This window comes from Strongylocentrotus purpuratus, unplaced genomic scaffold, assembly GCF_000002235.5.
Source record: "Strongylocentrotus purpuratus isolate Spur 01 unplaced genomic scaffold, Spur_5.0 spur5_scaffold_6, whole genome shotgun sequence".
Taxonomy (NCBI): Eukaryota; Metazoa; Echinodermata; class Echinoidea; order Camarodonta; family Strongylocentrotidae; genus Strongylocentrotus; species Strongylocentrotus purpuratus.
Genome location: NW_022145612.1, coordinates 19,091,587 through 19,111,478, shown reverse-complemented (window position 1 = coordinate 19,111,478; position 19,892 = coordinate 19,091,587). Strand labels below are relative to the sequence as shown.

Here is a 19,892-nt window from a genome sequence, read left to right as displayed (position 1 = left end):
CTTTGAATAAATCAAGATTTTCCCATTTAAAAAGACGAATTATTTGCGAAATGACTTCGAGGAATGTGGTGTTCATTTCCCCTCCCAAGTTATGGGCTTGATGTACTGTACCTGGAGCCTCCAAAAGTATACTGTATCTTCATCAAGACAAGTTGGGGTAATTATTTGAACATATTTGTGGCTTACACCCAGTAAATAAGATCGATTGATCGATCTGTATTGAAAAAAACAAGTCAGAACAAATATTGGAACCAGCGGGACTTGAACCTGCATCTACAGATCGATCAATCGATCTTATTTACTGGGTGTAAGCCACAAATATGTTAAAATAATTAAAATTTCTCCCAGGAAGCATTTATAAGAAAAAAGTTGGGGGTAAGAATAACGATTTTTTTTTTTTCTTCCCGGTTTATTTAAAAAAAAAAAAATCTGTTTACAGCAAAACTATCAGAAACATGGATTCTTCCATTTTCGGCCTTGGAATATAATGGATTATGCTATTGGTTTTGGCATCCCTTTCAATGACCACTGGATAGGATTGGATCGAATCCTTGACTTGGGACCCTTTCCTGTTCGACTGAGGATGGACATGACTTTGACCAAGGTATACAATTCAAGAGACGACCTAACTGTGTTTGCTTCGTATGACTTCTTTTTAGCGAATGCTAGCCAAGGGTAAGTTTTAATTTTTAATCTTAAAAAAGTAGTTATAGCGTTTCCAGACTTATATGCCTATAGTTTTTCTCAAAAATGTTGATATTTTAATTGGTATGACTCTGTACTCGTGTTCTGTTCATTCTGAAAAAAAATCTTGCTGTATAATCATTGTCGCCAAATTTCGATTGGATGAAAGGTAATTCTGATCAGATACTACAGTCTTATCTTTATCTATTATTAAATTAATTAAAGTATTATTTATTTATGTCTTATTTATTTATGTTTTATTTATTCATGTATTTAATCCATCAGTTTTATTCATCTTAATTATTTATCTTTATTTTATTTATCGATGTAATTATATATCATTTTGTTTAATGAAGCTATCGGGGAAACTTCACTTCTTTCATTGGAACTGCGGGCGATGCAATGAATGCGGCACAATGTCCACAATCGGGTCAGCCCTTCACTTTATATCATAGACGACAAGGCTGGTGGTTCGCGGCACTTGAACATGACTGTTGGCACTATACGTTGAACGGCTGCAGTATGGTACCAGCCTGTCCCGGATTGCTTTCCAGGTGGATATCCGCGGATGGAGATGTATTTTATGTAACCGAAGCTGAAATGAAGATAAGGAAGCTCTAAGAACGAATACGAAGTTAATAAGTTGGTAAAATGTTTGGTTTCAAACACAATCAAATGTATTGGCATTTCAATTAATTGAGATGTTTGAATAAAGAAATTGCTTCAGCGTACAATTTTACTTCAATGAACAGCACTCGTAGCGGTGCGGGATTAATCATGTTTATAAATGGGAAATGCATAGGGCCTACTGAAATGTGTAGAATAGATTGTTTTATGTCTGATTATGTCACATGCGCAAAAGGGAAAACTGCTTAAAAAAAGGAAATGAAGCAATGGTATATTGAAATATACAGGTAATATACGAGAATATACAGTAGGTCTGCGGGTGCACCATGTGAGAGAGAGGGAGGATTGAGGAATCCTGAAAAGGAATCTCGGTAATCTTCCTTGAGGGTTTGTAGTCCTGAAAAGGATTGTTAGTATAGTCACTCCTGATGACGGATAGTCAACCTGTTCGAAACGTCGAGCCACTCCCGCCACTCATCCTCTCCAAGCGCTATATAGTTCTCCACCTGCAAGCTATCTACATCACCATGCAAGCCGACACTTACAAGCAGCAATATACGGTATGGTTATAACTTAAAAATGTTCGGTTATATACGACAATCATTCTGAGCCAATGTAGATTGTATTTTTCCACCAAAGCAAAGTTGTTGAACTGAGGACAATATGATATCACTGTACCTTTCAACATTCTCATTTTAGCAGGACAAGATTGGTTGGGGGTTCACTGTCAGATTTATTTTGGTAAAACTTGGAACCATAGCTGCTCCGAATTGGCGTTTTTCCTCTTCTAATATGCCACACTAAGGAATGTTTTGTCCAATTTTCATTAAAATTAAGCATAATCTTAAACCATAATATTAACCAATTTCAGTTGGGTATACATTTCTAAATGTTCGTAGGATGCACAACTATCCGTTCGGATTTGTGTAAAAACCAAGAGTGGGAGGGTAACCCCCCCCCCCCCCCCCTGTTCCTGGATGAACATTACATTCCGTTGAAGTCATGTGTATAAGGTTTTATTTGAATTGTAAATAGTGTCTATCTTTTCGATAAATCATTTTATCTTATGATCAAATATATTTGTATAATGCCTCAATTTGCTGAATCGCGTCACAATATTTGTGAATGTTCCACTATTAAAACTGCACGTTGTTTTACCCACTTTATGATTATCTATAATGCAGTTCACTTTAATATGCAAATCTATTTATCGTGGATATTCCCCGTTCTTTGATCTTATTTTTCACTATTTTATACTCCCTTTATTCTTGTCTTCCCTCTCCCCCTCTCTTCTTCTATTCGTATCTGTTTACTCTTTATTGTTTATAAGATGCATGATTTCTCTATTCCTTGAATGTCAGGAGTGACATCACAATTATCATTTTTCCCCTTTTTTCCTTATAAACTAATACTTTTACTGTGTATCACCATGCGTGTACATGCAAGTTTATTGCCTATTGGTGTATTGCCAATTCTTTACTTACTTGTATGCTCTTTAATACGTTGTTGACATATATTGTACCTATCCTCTAATAACTTTGATTTTATTGTTCTTCAGTGTAATATAATCATATTACTTTACCTCGTGCAACATCTTTTTGATAATCCTTGTACTTTTAGGATGTTACAATCCGTGCTATTTCATGTTACTCTTGCTTTGTGTGAAACCACTTTTCCTTCCTCTTCTCTTTGGTTCTCATCTTTTTCTTTTTCTTTCTCTTTTCTTACCTCTTTCCTCTGCTAATATCACCTTCCCCCTTTTTTCTTTCTTCTTTCTTCACACAATACATAATTTGCCCCCTTTTTTGTATACATGTACTTTGGTGCTTTGATAGTAACAGTGAATGTGACTTCTCTTTTTTTTTCTTTTTTTTTTCTTCTTTTTTTTAAAATCTACATTTAATCCTTTTGAGTTACAAAATTATTTGCCTTGAACTTGGATGTGTTGTGGGATTGGCATAACTTTACTCTTTTGACTTTAACGAATTTTCAAAATGACGTTGATGTATTATATATTCAAACAGTTTTTTTTTTAAATCTTTTATTTTTACTTTTTAAATCATATTTCAACTTGAGGTGCACTTGGCAGAGGCTCGCTTTTCTTTTTTCCGGTTTTGATGAAAACATTCTTCAAGACTGTACGATTCTCCTCTCTTTATGTTTTTCTTGTTCTATTCTGTCCTTCTCTACCCCTCTCCTCCAATCTTTCGTATATTCTCTGATCAAATTTTCTTTCTTTTTTCTTCTTCCTTCTATTCCTCTTTCTTGTTCCGTCTTTCTCTCCCTCTCTCTATCTCTCTTCTTTTTTGATGACACAGAATGTTTTTAATGTTTTTTAATATTTGTAATATATTTAAATTTTGATGTAATATTTGTAATATATTTAGATTTTGATGTAATGTTTGTAATATATTTAGATTTTGATGTAATATTTGATATTCATTTTGTTTCATTATGCATGATTTATAGCAGTACGTTTAAGTCATTCATATTTTGATCGTTTATTGTGTTGTATATCGACTTTGTAAATTGAATAATTTCAGCTTCCCAGCTGCATGTTCTTTTATTTCAATAAACCGTATCAAATCAAATCAAATCAAATTTATAGTAGGCTTTAAATAGGAAATATCTTGATGTTCGTGAACATAACTATTTTCATTTATACTTTATATTTTCGAGTGTATACGACATATCATTATCCCAACTCCAAATTGAAATGATTTACCTTGGGTTAATTTTTTCATTACATGAATTTCTTTTCTGACTTTATCTTCATCGTACAAAGTTAATTTCAATAGCGATGGGCCATTCGCCCCCGTGAGCCACATAATCGCTTCCGTCTGCTCATAGGGCGATTGCAAAATAAAAAATCGCCCCCGTGGAATTATAAAATAAAGATTATCTTTTGTTTTGTAACTTTCACACAATATTGAGTTTCAACTTTTAAACCAATGAAATGGAACTATGGAAGTTAGATTAGCGTGCAGGATTTCTTGCTCGAATGAGGAGGAATGTGCAGAACGGGAAAAAATGGAGAGAATGTCATCACTGGATGAAACCCTTATGTAACTTGTAAAGTTGTAAAAAGGGAAAATGCCGACTTAAATGATAGTGATGAAGTAGCAAAGAATTTTGGAGTATCATGGTACCAATTCAATGGAAATTTGTATTAAAAAAGAACCTCCTTCTGTACTAAAAGCCCCCATGAGAAGGCTCATGGGGGGGGGGGGTCTTTTTTTTAAAGAGCCCACGTGGACAAAAAATTAATTTGAGCTCTGTCCATCACCTTTTGAAATATGCACACATGACACTGGCATGTTACGTAATCTGAACATGATTTGTATAGGATATAAATTGTATAAAAGGGTTGATATTGCCCTGCAGTTAATTCCTCGTAAACGTCTTGCGATCATGGTTGACTTGTAATTCAAGTCAATTTAATCAATTTCCTACCCAGACAAATGAAATGGCACAAGTTGCAAAACTCAACAATTTTTTCTACATTGCTACATAATATCATATGCTACAATTTCATTAATTCTATTTTGTGTGTGTAATTTTATCAATTTTGTAAAAGGTTTCGATGAAGATATTAACAAATTGTTTCGAATCCTGACAGTTTCAGAATGTTGTTAATGACTTTCATCATCCCTCTGTCTTGTTTTACAGTTAAAAAAAAAAACTTCAACAAGTAAAGTACTGTTCTACGCTCTGTATGTTTGCATCTGTGTATAATGGGAGGGACGTACACAGAGAGAGAGCGGAAAAAAGAAAAAGAAAATAAAAAGCCATTATTTTGTTCAGGTCTTTGCTGGATATGTAGAGACGTCACTCTGCTTGATAATCGCATAAGTGAGGGAGGGAGGGACACAGAGAGGGAGAGAGGGGGAGTGGGAGAGAGAGAGGGGGAGGGGGGAGAGAGAGGGGGGCAGCATCATGTACATCAACTGCAAGAAATACTCATTTATATCTTTTTCATGGCTGAATAAAAGATTTATTTCTCCAAATTCCATACCAGGGAGAGGATAAAGTCAATGTGTAAAAGGCAACAGTTTAATGCGAAGCTAACTTGCCAAGTTAATTTGTGATTCATCTCTCTCCTTTGTCTCAAATTTCAAATATTGAAAATCCAACTTCACAACCATACACTGGAACTAATGACATAAATATATATCTATATTTCATTTGTATCTACATCAAAATGAACTGCAGTCTCTTTTATTTGCTGGTGTCGGCAACTAGGGGGAAAAATTCAAAACATATTCTGAAAGCATTTGAATGAAAGGAAAGTTGTCAACAGGCAACTGATTAATCTGACAAAATTACCTTAAGGAAATTAAGGTATGAATGAAAATCTTAATAATTTACATACTAAAGTTCATACACATTGGACATGTGTTTTTACCTTTTGATAGTTTTTGAATATTTTGTTAAATGTGACGCATATCCTCCATTGACCCAAAGGGTTATACAGAGACATCATCATGGTCAATGATTTGGTGAACTAGCACTCTTCTTCATGAAGCTAGGATGTCTAAGACAAATTTGAAAATAAGTCTTCATTAATCAGCTTTGAAAGTATAAATAAATATCAGGGTTCATCATGTCAAGGTTCATGTATATGTCAGGGTCATCAATCTTGATGGACATTTTTTTTCTTCATTTAAAACTCAATTTTTTAAATAAATGTTTTGAACTAAGTTAACATGAATAGAAGCATATCTCTGATTTTGAGCATAAGATATTCACAATTCGTAAATGACAATTTCATCAATGTCCACAAAAAAAAACTCTTTAAATTCATCATTATAAACATGTGATTTCTTTGCGAATGCAGGCATTCCGGAACAAATACCATAGGGATTGTTCTACCCTACAAGGTTGGATTAACAAAATCAGAATATCAACTTATCAAGGTACTCTACTTTGATCTGTTCCAACTTTTACACTGTGAATTACTTTAACAGCACAGTCAAATTTACAGTGTGGCTATTCATGTATAAATAAACAAACAGGAATTACATTTAATTACACGATACAGTACCACAAAACTTGCGGCAGGTTCATTATGAATATTCCAAGCGGGACTGCACTACTTGTAGCTACTTGCGCCCTCTACATAGCAAACAATGCCTAAGCGGTACCCGTTGGTCCCCCATGGTCCTCTTTTTCTTATTATAATTGAGAACTGATTTGATGAGATAACCACCCATCAGTGACCACGCAGAGAGGTCTAATCCCTCCTGGCCAAACTAGTGCAGATAGGCTTTAAACAATATAGAGTAAACAACTGAATATTGAGAAAAAAATATGAAATTACCATGTGACACTGCCAGATAACAAGTCACTGGCACTAAGAGCCAAAGAGGGTTTGAGTCCTTTCATTTTATCAGCCTTTCATAAAACCATTCCATCAGTGGCAGTGCTATGGCACATCACCAATATCTGCCCTAGTCAGACGATAAGGTTTTCAACTTTATAATGAAAACAGCTTTTCCTGACTATCGGTCCAATACAGTTTGTAGATCTACTATCCATATAGAGCACCTTGTTCTGGCGAAGAGGCTGGTCCAAACATACAAAATTTCAAATCTGATAACCCATCAGATTCATGCAATGCACAATGCACCATATGTGCTCCATTTCCATTTCTCTAGTCTTATTCCCATAATCTGCAACCATAATTCATTGAGATTGGCTGCTAGTACTGGTATCCATTAAATTCCTTATTTAATTCCTGGGTAGAGAGAGGTAAATGTAGAATAATGAGGTATTCTATCCAATCGCATAATAGCTGCAGCTTTGAATTGTACCTATGACCAGCTGATACGTACTCCTCTAGACCATGAAATTCTCTACACATTCTTTCTAAACCTGTCTTCATATAATCCAATTCTACAATCAGTTCTAATAATAGGATGCTCAACCACCAACACAGGTTGATTTTTTGGAAAGGAACAATGCTTGTGATAAAACACGTTCATATCATGCAAAGGAGAGTATTCAAACTTAAATAAGGTATAATTGAAAAGATAGTCAAGGAAGCATAAAACCAATTGCACAATTTGAAAGGACAAATTCACACTTCTATTCAAAATTATAATTTTCAGATAAAAAAGAGAGACAGGGGTAATAAGAAGTAGTTAGGTTCAATTACTATCCACTCTAAATAAAAACATAACTTAACACTTGAAACAATGTTTGAATAACATACACACATAAATTTCAGACAATAATAAAGTAGGTGAAAATCAAATGGAAGAAACAATCATAAAATTAATTAGAGTATATAAATATGATGAAAAACAAAAAGTAAATGACTATTGTCAGTATATTAAATGAAAAAGAAACAGAATTCAATTTTCCCATTTACAAAACTTTCTGATAAGTTGGGGATACATATCTTAATGAGGCTTAATGTTAGCTAAATTTTATTTATATATGTAAAAAACAAAAATCACTAAATATTATGTCTTAAGCTTTCCGTGGGCGTCTTTTTGTGCTATTACATTTCGCTAAGGTACCTAAGGAGCTTTACAGAGATAAGGACTCCAAATTGACATATCGCACATGAAAATCAGGCTTTATACCAGTGATGTAGTCCAAACTACTCTGTCTAGAGAAAGACATTTAATGCTAAATGAAAGTAACCAAAAGAGATCTTGGTCTTGGACGCCAGGTATCTACTACATCATCCCTCTAAACTGCTCCCATTGTGTTAGGCAAAAATGATGTTCATTTGAATTGAACCACTTTAAAACTCACATTAAAAGGCAGATTAAAAACATCACCCTAATATAATTACTGAAAAGGTCAAGAATTTGTTTCTACTAAAAAATGTGAACAAGATCAAATAAGAACACAATTATTGCATTTCAGGATCAAGCTGGATTTGATATGGAGGAAGTATGGCTAGATGGATGTCTGCGTTACCACAGTGAGATGTTAGTCCACTTTGTGAAACGGTAGCATCCCCAAGCTAGGAGACCAACCATTGACAATCGGAAGCTCCATGTCAACAGACGTCCTGCCAGTGATGGACTTGGAATACTGCCGTGTAAAAGATGAAACAAAGAAAAATGGAGATTAAGAATATCTTCATTCATAAAAATGAAACCTTCCAATTTTGGGGGGGGGGGGGGGGTAATATATGTGTCAGCTTCAGGTTTTTAACAGAACTATTTGTATTGACTGGCAAGCTTTCATCAACTCCTCTAGACTTATTAAAGTTGATTTATTTTTACATATTTTTGCTGGATATATGAAGAAGTCACTTGATAATGTCCACTGGACATATAGTAAGGTTGGTAGCACCATGAGCCAAACATGTACCAAAATCTTCATTTTTTATTCATTAAAGGCCTTGTACTACGAATAACTAAGCATATCTATTATTACTTTACTGAAATGTGAATTACAATTTTATAAAATTCATACTTGTGTACAACTGTACATATAATTATGGATTAAGAATCCCTAAATTTGTCTTCAGTGATTTTGTTCATCAAAGAGATAATTTGTTACTCATTGTCAGCCCTCCTTTCTACTTTTAGTACAGCACTAATGTCTAATCCAATGGAGGTTATCAAGCAGAGTGACGTCTCTACATATCCAGCAAAGATCTTTAAAAAAAAGATTGAATTTAGTAAGCCTATAGGAGAGGTGTTGTACTCGAGTGGTTTAAGCACCTGACTTGAAATGCAAAAGTCATGGCTTCGATCCCTGACATGGCACTTATGTCCTTTGGCAAGGCATCAATCAACATGTGCCACTCTATACCCAGGAGAGAAATGGGGACCCTGTGGGATGACAATAGCCTTTGTGTTAGTAATAGCCATATGCCCACACAGTGACAATATGGTAGGAATATTCCCCAGGGAGTGGAGATGATGCACATGGTGCGTGAATGAATCTGATGAAGGGGGGGGGGGAACAATATCTGTAAAGTGCTTAGAGATGGTATTTCTAATAAGCACTTTACAAATCCAGATTATTATCATTTTTTGGTACAATCAAGCTGAGTAGAAAGATCATAATAGAAGCCAACATACATAAAGCATAACAAACATGTGCTCTCAGAATAATAATAGCACATGAATGGCATCTTACCTTGTGATTTCTAAGAGATGTTCCTTTGAAACTGGTTTATCCCACATGTCAACCATTCCTTTGACATGGCCCATGCCAACAACACCAACCACTATAGGAGCTGGATACACAAAGCCTAAAATCAAAAGAAAAACAAAGGGAATATATATATTTAGTCTATTTCAGCTGGTACCACAAAATGCAAATGTAATTTATGGTGTAGTCTTAGGTTTGGTACTGATAAAGTTTTGTCAGACAAAGATTGCACATGGCATTATAATAATTCTCATTCACTTTCATCATAAAAGGCAGTTTGTCAACAGATGTCTAGGGTAGAGACATTTATTAAAGACCGTCAATACTACTGGGCCAGAAGGGATTAGACCACACAGCAAGGTCACTGACAGGTGGCTATCTCATTAACTCAGCTCTCAACTAACATAAGAAAAAGAGGATCATGGGGGACCAACAGGCACCGACTGGGGAAGTTTTCTATATAGAGGGAGCAAGTAACTACAAGTAGGACAGTGGGGCTTTAAAGGCAACCAGTCACCACAAAAAATAATTTGTGTACAGCTAGTAAGTATAAAATCAACCCCCAAAACTCTACCCAGATGGAAGCGAAGTCCAGCTTGGGTTCTGTGCCTACCCTTTTCTATGCAAATGTTTATGGGTGCATTGAATATACTACCGCACTAGGCAGTTTTACGTTTAATTAAAGCAAATCTTTACTTGCGATATTTCTCTATAGAAGTTACATTAGATTTCATCTTATAAAGTAGGGTGGAGCCCTGATATGAAGAGCAAACTATTTGTAGTGATAAGACCTCTTGAAATAATTAAGTTCATTATTTGATTGATCTGAAATCTGGTCTTACCATCATCTCTAGGTGCTTGCGGCTGGGAGCATGCCTTGAGAGACTGGGAGAGATATGTATCTCTCTCACTAACAAACACTCTACTCAGAGCAGGGAAATCCCCTGTCATCTCCCCAAGCATTTCCTCCAGTAAGTCCTTCTGCTTGAACTTCTCCACCTCTTCCTTCCTGTTGTGAATTATGATAGCAACATGATGAGTTCCTCATGTAAAACATGACTATCATACATGAACATATACATGAACATATACATGTTGATTGAGTAATAGGATGGGAGGTTGTGTCTCGACAGGTAACATAACTAAAGCTTTTATTGTAAACTACTGGTAAATGTAATTCAGTTCTTGGGCTTTCATTTTCAGTACTCTCAATAAACCGTTTAATTCAATAAAGAGGTCCAATTCATCTCTTCTAATCCATATTTCTAATCAATTGATGTAGCTCAATATCAACAAAAATTACTATCACCCCAATTAATGATTTCATTATACATCTGCATATCAATGCAAAAAGTCAGCAAGAAAAGAGGTTTAGATTGAATGAGCTGGAACTAAGGAAGTTATTTGAAATAAATAAAATATATAACATGATTCGCATAATAAATCCCTCTGTAGGACATTTTTGTTTTTGCACCATACTTGTGATGCTAACATAAAAACAAATTAAAATAGGTCACTTGATTATATCCATATATGTACATGTAGGCTATGCTTGTGATACCGCTCTGTACCAATCTATGAATATTGAACACCCCTCATACATCTATTTCCTCTTTGTGACTTCCTGTCCTACTATTGCCCTATGTCATACCCACTTCCACTATATATGTACCGGTATCTATCAATTTTCTTTGTTGTACATGTAGCTGTGAGACTTTTGTCATCTGTTTATCTACACAATTAGGTGTTGTTTGTTGGCATTGCACACCAAAGACAAAGATCAATTTAAGTTGGACTTGAAATATGGCAGGCCGCTAGTTCCTCTAACCAATCCTGGCATTGCTTTCTCAATGGACGTACAAATCTAAAGAATTTAGTATGGTAGTAGTAATAGTGGTGGTGGTGGTAATGGTGGTGGTGGTGGGGGTGGTAATCATGGTGGTGGTAGAAGAAGTATGAGAAATACAAATTAAGTTACATCTAAAATTTGATGATTTATTATTTATTCAAAAGTAATAGTCCAAGATATTTATTCTCACGTGATGGGTTCTTTACTGGTGATGAGATACCATGCTAATTTGAGTTTCTGCCATGGTGATAGTGAAGCCATTGCTCTCTTCAGCGTGATCTGAATGGGTCGATCTCCAAGATGTAGCTTACAACCAGGCACTGTCTGAGCCTGTAACATAAATTAATACATACAGATCGTATTCATCTCATTCTTTGCTTAATCTCCCTAATACAAATACCAAAATAACTTGTGCAAAGGCGTGTTATATACCAAAATGAAGCGTATGCAACCAGCCCCCAAAAGATATTCCTAACTACAGTGTATAACAAAACCCTTGTTATATAAGTGCTCAAAATAATAGAAAACAAAGAGCTGGGACTGGAAACATTACCTTGTTATCATAAGTGTTTGTTAAAACAATGTTTTAACAAAGGTTACAACTCTTCTAAATTTATTTTTCATAATAGCAAATTGGGGATACTTGTAATGTGTCCCATTTGACATTAATTCCCCCCCCCCCCCTCCAAAAAAGGAAAGAAATCTCCTGATAAGACCACTGACTGATGGATATTTATGATATCACAAACATTATAAATGGTCACATCATCTTTTATTTTAATTTTTTGGATGAAATACAAGGAAAAAAGACATGTGTTGTTTGTGATACATTGCATGGAATTGCCCCCCCCCCAAAAAAAAATAAATAAATAAATAAATAAATAAATAAAAATAAATAAATAAATTCAAAAAAAATATATATATACATGTATACCAGTATATATATTTAAAAAATTAATAGATTTCTCTCCATATGTACTTTATTTGTTTCAAAATAATGAACAAGCAATAACAATGTGTTTCCATACATTGAGCACAGAATTTGAACAAGGATATGTACCTCTCTGACAGCTGTCCTGAACTCTCCGCCCGGTGCCATACCAAGTTCTTTGGTCAGATGTGCTGAGAGATTGAGGAGTAGAGCTTGCATGATGCCTCCTACTACACCACTCTACAAGACATAGAGAACATATGACAATGATCAATACAAACAGTTTAAAGGAACTCATTCTACCAAATCACTTGGAATTGCATGGGGAACAAGAGAATAACATTTCAGGTGTTGGATATTTCTTTACGATGAGTATGCATAAAGTATTCCCTTGCCTATAGGAACCGAGTGGCTCCTGTATTAAAGCCTATGGGAATGAGAGAATACAGTAAACAGCAGTCCACATGCAGGGCGCAAAAGGTAATGAAGGCATTCGATATCCTCTACACATATTTCATATATATATATACTTATGTATATGTGTCACTTGTTCAAAATGTGTATCTAGACAACCCCTTATAAAAAATTTAGAAAAAGAAATCTTTGCAGGGAGAATTGGCATTAGTGCACTTTACTGACACATTAACTGATCATGTATTTTACACAAACTAATCTAAAAAAAATTGGCACTATGATAGAAAGGAAAATTTGCCTATTTCCATGAATTAAAAAACAAACATTTCAAGGCTTTTAGATACATACATGTACTGTACATTGTAGTAGGCCTTATATATCTCAAGCTTATATTCATCCCCACACAAGTAATCATTCAACACTAGTTCCACTGATAAAAATAGTCATCTCATATTTCTTTGTGAATCCTTGCCTTTAAAAAAAAAAAACATGCTGGTACATAGAGGTAGTCTCCATATGTTCATGGAGCTACATCATAACCATATAACAATTCTACTTACGATTTGGGAATATATAACATAAATTATTTGATAACTGGCAGAAGCAATGAGATGATGATGTGAGTTTGTATAATTGCATTTAATATTTAATTCAATATAATCCATTGCGACTATCAGTTAAATACATTGGCGTCAATAAATCAAAGCACCAAAATTTTGCTAAAAAGTGATAAAAGAAGGCTTTGTTTATTGTGGCTGTTGTTGATGGATTTGACATTGATACATAGTTCATAAAGTCATTTTAAACTTTTACTGAACTTGAATCACACATAATTGCTACATGTAAAAAAATGTGTACAGAAAACAGATATACTGGTATGTTAAATCATATTTTCTTATTTCATCTAGAGTAAGCTGTTATTCCAGATTTAATTTCTTTCTTTCTTCCTTACATAATTAGATAATACTTGTTGTCATTATCAGTCAATAAATCATTACAGTTAAAGTGCCCAAGTTGTACCAAAGGTTTTGGCTAAATAATATCTACAGGCAGCCTACATATTAGTTTACACATTTCACAATTCATTGAAATGTATTAATATAATTTCTACACAAAAGGAATACACTGAAGCAATAATCAGTAAAAATGCAGCATAAAAGAATATACAAGTTTACATGGTGCAACATCCGCTTCTCTTTCTCCTTCCCCTTAAAAATACAAGGAATGAAAGCCTGACAGTCATTTAATAACTTATAAACAAAAAGCTTTTTATCTTAAATGACAGAACTTACCTGTTTGATTGATTGTCTGAGTTTAGCCATGTTGAAATTTTTAGCTTCTTCTAGTAGTGTTTCTTCATCAAGCTCCAGAATGGAGAGCCGTCCCCTGCAGAGTTCTAATAAAACGATATCAGGCTGAACAGCTTGAATCGTCTGGAATAATAATAATGAAACAAAATTATTATACAAAGTAAATAAATAAAGAACAAGTCATAATTTATCAATCTCATTATTCCTGTCTAATAGTACATTAATTGATAGGACGTGGCAAATCTTTTGGTTCAAAATCCATTAGCTGGTTAATTTATTTCAATTGTCAAACTTGGCTTAAAATGAACAGTTTATTAATAGAGATGTTTTTTTTGTTGTTGTAATATTGGATCTATGATCTAAGTGTGTAAACAGGTATTTTATTTTTTGTACTTTTACATTTTGGGGAAAAGCTTTTTACAGAAGTGAATTAAAGGCGACACAACTCTTTTGTAGCACTACGTACATTGTACATCAATTAGTGTACCCTTCTCCGGACCTGCCAATTGCCCCTTGGATATTCAAAAGGTGTATTTTACATTTTGCAGGATTCTCTAGTCATTCAAATGAAAATGATTAAATGATACTTTTCCACTTACTATAGATATGTCCATTTCACATTAAAAAAGCGAAACATAATGAACCCATTATGACTTAAATGAAAGCTGTGGATTTCTTTCCATACCATCTTTCTTGCTTCACTGCAAGAGCCCTAAGAAGTGTATCTTATTCACCTTTATATCTTACATAAAATACTTTACTTTATAACAAGATCTTGTCTGAAAACTAAATGCCCCTGGTGATTTTTATTTTGCAGAACACTGTTCATCAATGCAAGAAGAAAACAAATAATTACATGTATATAAACCCCTTTCATGAAATACATTTGTGATACATGCATATGTACTTGTAAACTTGGTGGCAAGGTAAGAATTAGATAGACTCTACAAACCTTTGCAACATCATTCTGGCTATTTTCACTGAAGTGAGCAGTCCCAACAATGTATATTTGAGCTCCATGTTCAGTAGTCATCTTTGTAACAGTGTCTGGAAGTTCATCAGGTTTATGTTCCTGCCTACACAAGGCCCTCATCCTGAGTAACTCGACCTCATCCATTGTTTCTTCAACATCTGACTCCTGACCGCTGCTCAGGTCATACTCTCCATCCGATAACCCTTCTTTATCCTTGTACCTTCCCTCATCATCATCTTCCTTGTCCGTGTTGATGTGATAGCTCCCAAGTTCGCTCTCGCTGTCGTCGCAGTGGTCCTGGTTCCCCAACTGATCCAGAATGTCATTCTGAACGTCTCTCTGGTCTCCACCAGCACCAGGACCCCCTTCCACTCGTACCCCATCCACACTGTTAATCTTCCGATACGTCCCCTGCTCAAGTAATGCGTCATCGTCCTCTATGTCTGCCGTGTTTGGAGAGTAGCTTCCGGTGTCACTCATGCTGTCCCCCTGACTTTCCTTATCACTGTTCATCTGGTAGCTCCCTTCATGTGCCCCACCCTCCCCATCACTGGCATCTAAGCTGTCATCATTGTAGTCTTCCTCTGCTTTAATAATTTTACTTGGGACAGCAGCACTTGAACCATTTGGAACGGTCACTTCATGACTTCCTGTAAAAAAAATTGAAAAAAAGAAAATTCATTGATTTCTTTGATAAAGGGATGATAACATGTTCCCCATGCACAGTAACAGTTTAAAATAGGGCTAATCTTGAAAAAAAGACTCTTAAACTCATCATACAGTCAATCTAGTATTGAAGTGGAGAATAAAAAATGCATCGGATATGAATCTGCTAAAATGACATTTTACTTTTTAGTCCAAAGTTTGGTGGTACTTTTGGTGGGACATTCGTCCCACCAATTTCTGACAGGAGACCCTATGGCCGGCTTCTCTCTCTCAAGAGAGGAGCCGACCCTACCCAAATCAGAAGCTAATGAACAAAAGAGATAGAAATCTTTAGTCTAGTAGATCTAGTCTAGTACTAGACTAGCCCCTAGTACTTTAGTAGTCATTCTCAATCATTCTGCATCAAGATGGTATTTTTGATCATTTTTACTTTTAGAGTAAAGGAGCCGGTTTTCGGCCACTTAAGACAAAATCCTATTTTTTGGACCCTTTACTTCCTATTTATTATCATTTCTTGTTCAAATCATGAAGCAAATATTATTATTATTTAAACAAAAAAAGAATCCCAGAAAAAAATTACGAATTGCCATGACAATATTAATTTCAATTTTCACTGTTTTGGAGCCGGTTATCGACCTAGCGAGTCAGTTTACGACCGCATGTACAAAGTCAATAGGAAGCGCGCGCGCGCGCGCCGTGCGTTTCCGCGCTGATCTATAGCACAAGCGGGCGGAGCAGGTATCCATCGCCGGAGCTCCCCGGTGCTCGCTTGGTCGAAAAATAGCACTGCGGTGGTCGAAAACTAGCACTGCGGTGATCGGAAATTGGAATTTGAATTAGACGGACATATCGTGCGTGCGTCGCGGTGTTCGGCTGCATTGATTTAATACATGCGATGAGATACTTTTGAGCTTGAGACCAACACAAAATCGGGCTCTAAATCTGAAAAATACTTGAAATAAAGCTCATTTCATGGTACCCATTTCTTACAGACACGCGTAAGATACCCGATTTTTCAGATTTGGGTAGCGGGACCGCCGATTACATCGCTAAAATGTGATATTTTAGGATATATTTTCCATTGCAAATCTGGTTCTTCAGTGACTCTGGCATGGTATAGTATGTGTGGGATATGTGTTATGCTATTATGCGATGTATTTTTAAAGGGATTTTATCATGCATCCAACGGATCGGCCGAAAACTGGAGCTGGTCGATTACCCCCTCCTTTACTCTAGACCTAGTATCCTTTTTAGACATCAACATTTTAGTCTTATTTAGAATGTTCTGGAAGTTTTTACTAATCTTGCCAGAATCTGTAGAATTACCCAACTTTCACTAACAAGAAACCAATCTCAATGCACATAAACAACAAACGTAATTGAACAGCAGGTAAATAGCATCAGCCATTAGGCCCCCTACGTAAAAAACAATATGTGGGGCTGAGTTCACCACAATGTAAATAATCACATGCAAATATTTCTTTAAAATCCGAGTACATACCAGAAGTTTCCAAAAGAATGGGTTTTCCACTGGCTTCCTCATCCATTTCAAATGCTTATCCCGGAACAAGGAATGGTATGTTGACTAAGTATCTTATAAAAATGTCTTTTTACTCTCACAGCTGTCGTCTTTCACATTCCTTATCCAAGAGCCGCTGCCTGCATTTTTTGTCTTCTAAAAAGCTGATCGTGAAATTGTACGGGATATCGATAGTGCATGCAGTATAGTACTGTATTGTGTTTTGTGCAATATATTTCGGATACAGATTCAGCAGCAACGTACGTCATGCATGATGAGGGGGGGGGGGGGGGGGGGGTCATCATTGCTTGATACAAACCAATTTTGATATGATATCTTGCACCTTCTTTATCCTGACAAGTATAATTTTAAACCTGGGACATAGAGCAAATGACAACAAAAGCATTCTCAAAATGAAACCACAATCATATATTAGTTTCAATAGCAAGTACGCCAGACAGGGGCGGCGAACCGTCTTTCAAAGTGGGGGGGGGGGGGGGGGGGGAGGGCACCACCAAAAGGGGGCACCTGCCAAATGAAGCGTGGAAGAAATAATATACAATTTCTAGACATTGTTACATACCCCTACATTGTGATTACATTATCAGGAATGATTTCAATGTTTGTTTCTCTCTTTACATGGTCAAAGTTACCGCTTATAAGCACGATACTTTGCAGTTGGGTGTGATAGTCTGAATATTTATTTGCGAGCAAGCGAGCAAAAATATTAAGATTTGTGAGGTCGTAGTGCGAAAAAAAAACATCTTTCAAAGAGGACAAACAATCCTGATGGGGTTTCACGCACAATCTAATCATGAAAGACTAAAATAATCATGATGTTAGCGAGAATATTAGAATAGAAAAGGAGCACATGTCAAAATAAAAAGGGGAGTTATCAGAGGTGAAAATGGGGCACTGATAAGGAGCACTCACCAGAGATGAAAAAGGGCATTTAGGAAAACGGAAAAGGGACACTTATTACACAAGGAAAGGGGCAATTATCAGAAGATAATTAGCACTAATTAGAAAGGATAAGAGGCACGTGTCAAAATCAAAGGGTCGGATGAAAAGTGACTCTCAATTACAGAGGTAAAATGGGCACATCTCATATTTGAATAAGGGCAATAATCATAGGTGAAGGGGGCACTTGAGGTGGTAAGAGGCACTTATAGGAATTTAGAACGGGCATCTATTAGAAATAAAAAGGAGCACTTATCTGAAGTAAAAGGAGCATTTAAGGGGTACTTCATGCTTGAAACGGTGCCCCCCCCCCCTTGCCCCTCGGATTCGCCACCTCTTCTCTCCTGGTCTTATGCATCGGGTGGGGGGGGGGGACTCTGATTTGGTTTGGACGAGGGTGTGCCGTTCAAGCTTCGAACCCCCTACCCATCATTAGGGGGCATTTTTCTCGAAAACACTAGTAAGTGCCCCTAGTTAGGTACGAGAAGTGCCTCTTTTCACTTTTGATAAGTGCCCCCTCCTCCTTCGATAAATTATTGTCCTGTTTAAATATGTGAGGTACGTGCCTCTTTTAATAATAATAATAATAATAATAATACATTTATAGAGCGCAGAATCTATCCAACATAAAGTATAATATTCTACTGCGCTACAAGAGCTCCCGATATGCTTAGATTTACAGTTAATTAAAAAGATGTGTTTTCAGTTTGGATTTAAAGACATTTACAGATGGTGATTTCCTGGCTTCAAATGGCAAGTTATTCCAGAGTTTTACCTTGACAAGTGCCCCTTTTCCTGTGTAAGAAGTACCCCTTTCCCCTTTTAATAACTCCCCCCATTTTCTCGGATAAGTGCACCTTATATTTTCACATGTGCCCTTTTTCCTTTCTAATAAGTGCCCCTTTTCCTAATGATAAGTGCCCCATTAAAAAAGAGCCCCTTCCCCTTCTCATAAGTGCCCCTTCTTTTCAGATACGAAAAGTTACTCCTTTTCACTTCAGATAATTCACTTTAGTCATAAGTGCCCCTTTTCATATCTGGTCGACGATTGCCCCTTTTTACGTGCGATAAGTGCATATGTTCACCTCTGATAATTTCCCTTTTAACAATATATAATAATATCTTATAAATGCCCCTATCAAAATCTGATGGGGGCCCCTTTTTCGTCGACAAATGCCCATTTCCTATTCTCATGACTGAATTTTTTCTTCCCTGGTGAGTGCCTCTTTTTGAGGGTGTAAGAAGTGTCCCATTTTCACCTCTGATAATTACTCTTTGTACTTTGGCACATGCTCCCTTTCTTTCCTGATAAGTGTCCCTTTTCCTTTCATCATTAGACGCGCTCTAGCTAATTTCAAGCGACTAAGAGCAATTTCCCCAAAAGCTCGCTCGCTACGCTCGCACGCATCTAGAGATGATATAATTATGTAACTTATCAAAGGTCTTTTCATTATTCCGTTATGAGAATGTGCTTATCACCCCATTAGGTTTGGGTTTTTTCCTCTTTATAAGATGTAATTTTTGGCACCGTGACCTCACACATCTTAACATTTTTCCTCGCTCGCAAACAATTTTTTTAGACAATTAAACCCAACTGCAATATCTTGTATCGTGTATAAAGTGAAACAAATATTGAAATCATCCCTGATAATTGTAATCACAATGTAGGGGTTTACATACCAATGTCTAAAAAATTGTATATTTTCGATTTGAGATTTCCCTTTGTAGGTGCCGTTTTGTTTTCTCTCTAGAAAGTGCCCTTTTTTCTTGGTGCCCCCACCCCACTTTGGAAGTCGCTTGGCCGCCCCTGAGTACCCCCCCCCCGGATGCATCCA

General features: G+C 36.0%; 1 protein-coding gene across 1 annotated transcript; it reads right to left on the bottom strand.

Annotated features, from left to right (window-relative positions):
- Window positions 1-5,282: 5,282 nt before the first annotated feature.
- LOC582884 (traB domain-containing protein) lies at window positions 5,283-17,265 on the bottom strand. The gene is made up of 8 exons (XM_030972168.1): window positions 17,080-17,265; window positions 14,892-15,562; window positions 13,922-14,062; window positions 12,345-12,455; window positions 11,475-11,614; window positions 10,278-10,444; window positions 9,421-9,535; window positions 5,283-8,361 (listed from the first exon to the last, which is right to left on the bottom strand). The coding sequence occupies exons 1-8, from the start codon at window positions 17,123-17,125 to the stop codon at window positions 8,241-8,243; spliced, it is 1,512 nt and encodes a 503-aa protein (XP_030828028.1). The 5' UTR covers window positions 17,126-17,265; the 3' UTR covers window positions 5,283-8,240.
- Between the last annotated feature and the right edge of the window lie 2,627 nt (window positions 17,266-19,892).

Excerpts from the sequence above, each read along its gene's own strand:
- LOC582884 (XM_030972168.1), bottom strand. The coding sequence starts at position 17,125 with ATGGATGAGGAAGCCAGTGGAAAACCCATTCTTTTGGAAACTTCTG. Across the intron at positions 15,563-17,079 it reads CATTCTTTTGGAAACTTCTG|GAAGTCATGAAGTGACCGTT; the intron begins GTATGTACTCGG and ends TTTTTTTTACAG. Across the intron at positions 12,456-13,921 it reads TCAGACAATCAATCAAACAG|AGTGGTGTAGTAGGAGGCAT; the intron begins GTAAGTTCTGTC and ends TATGTCTTGTAG.